The 3,064-nt window shown below is 40.3% G+C and overlaps 1 protein-coding gene across 1 annotated transcript in view; it reads left to right on the top strand.

Annotated features, from left to right (window-relative positions):
• The window catches only part of npr3 (natriuretic peptide receptor 3), a 62,503-nt gene that overhangs the window by 50,769 nt on the left and 8,670 nt on the right, over positions 1-3,064 (top strand). The window contains exons 5-7 of the mRNA XM_015386920.1: positions 1,613-1,707; positions 1,807-1,933; positions 2,030-2,114. Coding sequence (XP_015242406.1) covers positions 1,613-1,707; positions 1,807-1,933; positions 2,030-2,114 — 307 coding nt within the window. The remainder of the gene's footprint in view (positions 1-1,612; positions 1,708-1,806; positions 1,934-2,029; positions 2,115-3,064) is intronic.

Below are 3,064 nucleotides of genomic sequence, written 5' to 3'. Positions count from 1 at the left end.
GTTCCAGTGTTTGTCTGATTTGGATGGTGGGCAGAACAGGGTTACCCAGAATGCGGTTGTTAGTTAGTGAACGGAGAAACTGACTGCCACTCAGATTTCCTGCGGTACTTGAACGGGTCGTAGTGGAGAATAATCCCTTTCTCAGTGAGAAGCTCAAACGATCTCTTGGGGAAAGTGGATCCTAACCTGCTGTTGAACCCCAGCTCAGTTTGAAGCTCAGTTGGTCCTTCCAGGGAGAGAAGGTCCGAGAGAACCAGTTTGCAGGATGACTTCCTGCCGAGAGGCAAAGACAAAAACAAAGTTAAACTCAGGTTGACAAAAACTCAGTTTAGCTCAGCAAAACTCAGCTTGGCTAGAGTACCCTAAACTGGCAAACACTCTGGCGTCGAGGTAGTGACAGAACACTCCGTTTAACGAGGAAACCATCAGCAGGTGTGTGAGGAGGCGGACCAGAACCAGGCGCCTCCTGGTGGATGAAGGGAGACAAACACAGAAACACAAACACAAAAACAGGATTCCTGACACAGGTCTAATTTAGTCAAACTACGCAGAACCTCAGCACCAAATCCATGGGTCTGACAGGAAGAGAGAAGCGGTTACAAAGTAAGACACATCCGCTTTAAGGGAAAACACAAAATAAAATGTTAATCTCACCGGGAAAGAGTCAGTTTGGAGTCACACATCGTGTTTATAGTAAGCAGGACAAACTGGAGCAAAAACGATGAATGAAACATTAACATAGAAAACTTTCCCCAGGGTCAGACAGAGCAGGTGAGCGCAGTGTATCTCTCTCACCTCTTTATTTAAAAAAAAAATTAACAACTTGAATAAACTTTCCAGATCTCTCTCTGGGAAACACCTCTCTGCCTCAGTCAGCATAGAAACCGTACCACTGCGTTTATTGCTGCCTTTCTTTTCTTTAGATGTAAATCTCATTGTCTTTTTAATATATAAACATTCTTTATCGGTTCTAGTTTAGGATGCTGCACAGATTCATTAATTAGGGCTTTGCTTTATAGCCGCATTGGTGTTTTTTTTATGCATTTATTTTATTCATTTTTCAATAACATTGCATGATCTGTCCAAGTCCAATGTGGGAAATTGTTTTAATTTGTGTATAGAACAGAAATGTGAAGTGAAAAAAAATCTGCGCAGATCTGCTCACCCTGCCTGGTCAGAGCCTCTCTATACACAGTCAGCATGACATGGAAAACAATCATATCAGAGATTAAAAAGTCATTCCCAACCTGTGTGTCCAGGCCTTGAGGCATAAAGTGTGCTGCTAATTCTGTACTTGCATGCCTTGCTTTGACAGTTTTCTATACATTTTGTATGAACACGACTGTTTAAGTTACTTAACTTATATACTAGGAAACATTTAAACAAAGCTATAGTCGTCATGCCTGTAAAAGAACTCAGTCATCCGGATTCATGGCAACTACAAAACTGGCTTAAATCCGAGCCAGTTATATGGATACTGTTATCATTAGATTTTTGGTGTGTTATTATACAATAATCTAGTAAAGGACAGACCAGTTCTGCGTAAACTTGGGCGCTGACTTCCTTTTTACGGTACGGTACATGATGTTCTCCTTTCTGTGATGGTGAACAGGAATTGCTGGCCAGGTATCCATAGATGCAAACGGCGACAGAGTCGGGGATTTCTCTCTGATGGCCATGACCAACGTTGAAACGGGAAGCTATGAGGTGAGCAGTAATCAGCAGACTCCTTATGAAACAGAATCCGTCCTTAGAGATGAAACATTGGTCAAGTTTTTGGAAGTAATGCAGATTTGTGATTGACAGGTGGTAGCCAACTACTTTGGGAAGAATAAAAGCTTTCAGTTGTTGCCTGCCCTCAGGAGTGATCATTTCACTCTGAAGAGAAGACAGGAGGTGCCAGAAAAAGAAAAAGAAGTGGAAAATCCTTCATGTAAATATATATATTTATTTATATTCAAGGAATCGGGAATATTCAGCTTTCTTTGTTGGTGTTTTAACTTTTCTAAATGACTTATCACTTCGTCAGGTGGACTGGGAGTATCAGCCTTAACCGGAGTCACGGTTGGAGCTGTTCTTGGAGCGGTGATGCTGATAGCGTTCTACTTTTTCAGGTGCAAATGATTCCTCACCTCTGAATCTTTCTTTTCCTTCATATCATCTGCTTTTTTTGTTATTTAATCTTATTTTACTAATAATAATTGGGTTTTGTGTATCTAGTTTGATTCTCTCCTCGTTTTGATAGATTATTTCATGATATAACTTTATTACAGGAATGTAAATTTTGTTTTATTAAAAGCAGGTTTGATGTGTTAACAGATGCATTAGTTTTATGTTATTTATTGAGGAAATGTAACACAGCTTACCTTTGGTTAGACCGGGACCCTATTTTAACAACAAATATTTATATTTTCCTTTAGTTATCAGAGGTTTTACCTTTTATAAAGGTGTAAGTACCTAAAAATGTCATCATATGGAGTTAAATGCAGGTTGGTTTGCAGCAAACAGCACAGGGCAGGCTTATAGGGATCCAGGAATAATTCAACATGTTGCTTAATTATGTTGTAAAGTGGGTTTTTCGATCAACCGTTTCTGTTGCAATACATAAATATTCTCACAAAAGAGGTTAATGGAAACTCAGCTAAAGCAAGCGACTGTTCACTGCCAGAAAAAGCTCATCTAGGAGGAGTTCTGCAACAGTTTCTGTAGCCTTCATCTCATTCTTCCTGTTGAAAATGTAGGAAAAGACAGTTGCAGCCCTAGTTGATTCCCACCTCTATTACCAGCCTTTGCTCTCACCACAGCACCATGAAACAGCCCTGAGTATAATAAATGGCCTCCTGATGGCAGCTAACTCTGACCTGTTAACCATCCTCAACCTAAGCTGGCTTCTATTGATTTCTCTGATTTCCCCCTAAACTCTTTTGCATCAAATCTCTCTGGTCACTCCCAGTTCATTCAGTTAGTTATTTTCTTTCAAGCCAACTGTTCTTTCATCTGCTGTCCCACCAAGGTTCCGTTCTTGACCTTTCTTACCTATAATGTTTTAGCTCCTGCCCCTTGG

The sequence above is a fragment of the Cyprinodon variegatus genome, unplaced genomic scaffold (genome assembly GCF_000732505.1).
Source record: "Cyprinodon variegatus isolate N-32 unplaced genomic scaffold, C_variegatus-1.0 Scaffold381, whole genome shotgun sequence".
In the NCBI taxonomy this organism is placed as follows: domain Eukaryota; kingdom Metazoa; phylum Chordata; class Actinopteri; order Cyprinodontiformes; family Cyprinodontidae; genus Cyprinodon; species Cyprinodon variegatus.
The sequence above is the reverse complement of the archived record's forward strand: the minus strand, read 5'-3'. Positions and strand labels throughout refer to the sequence as shown.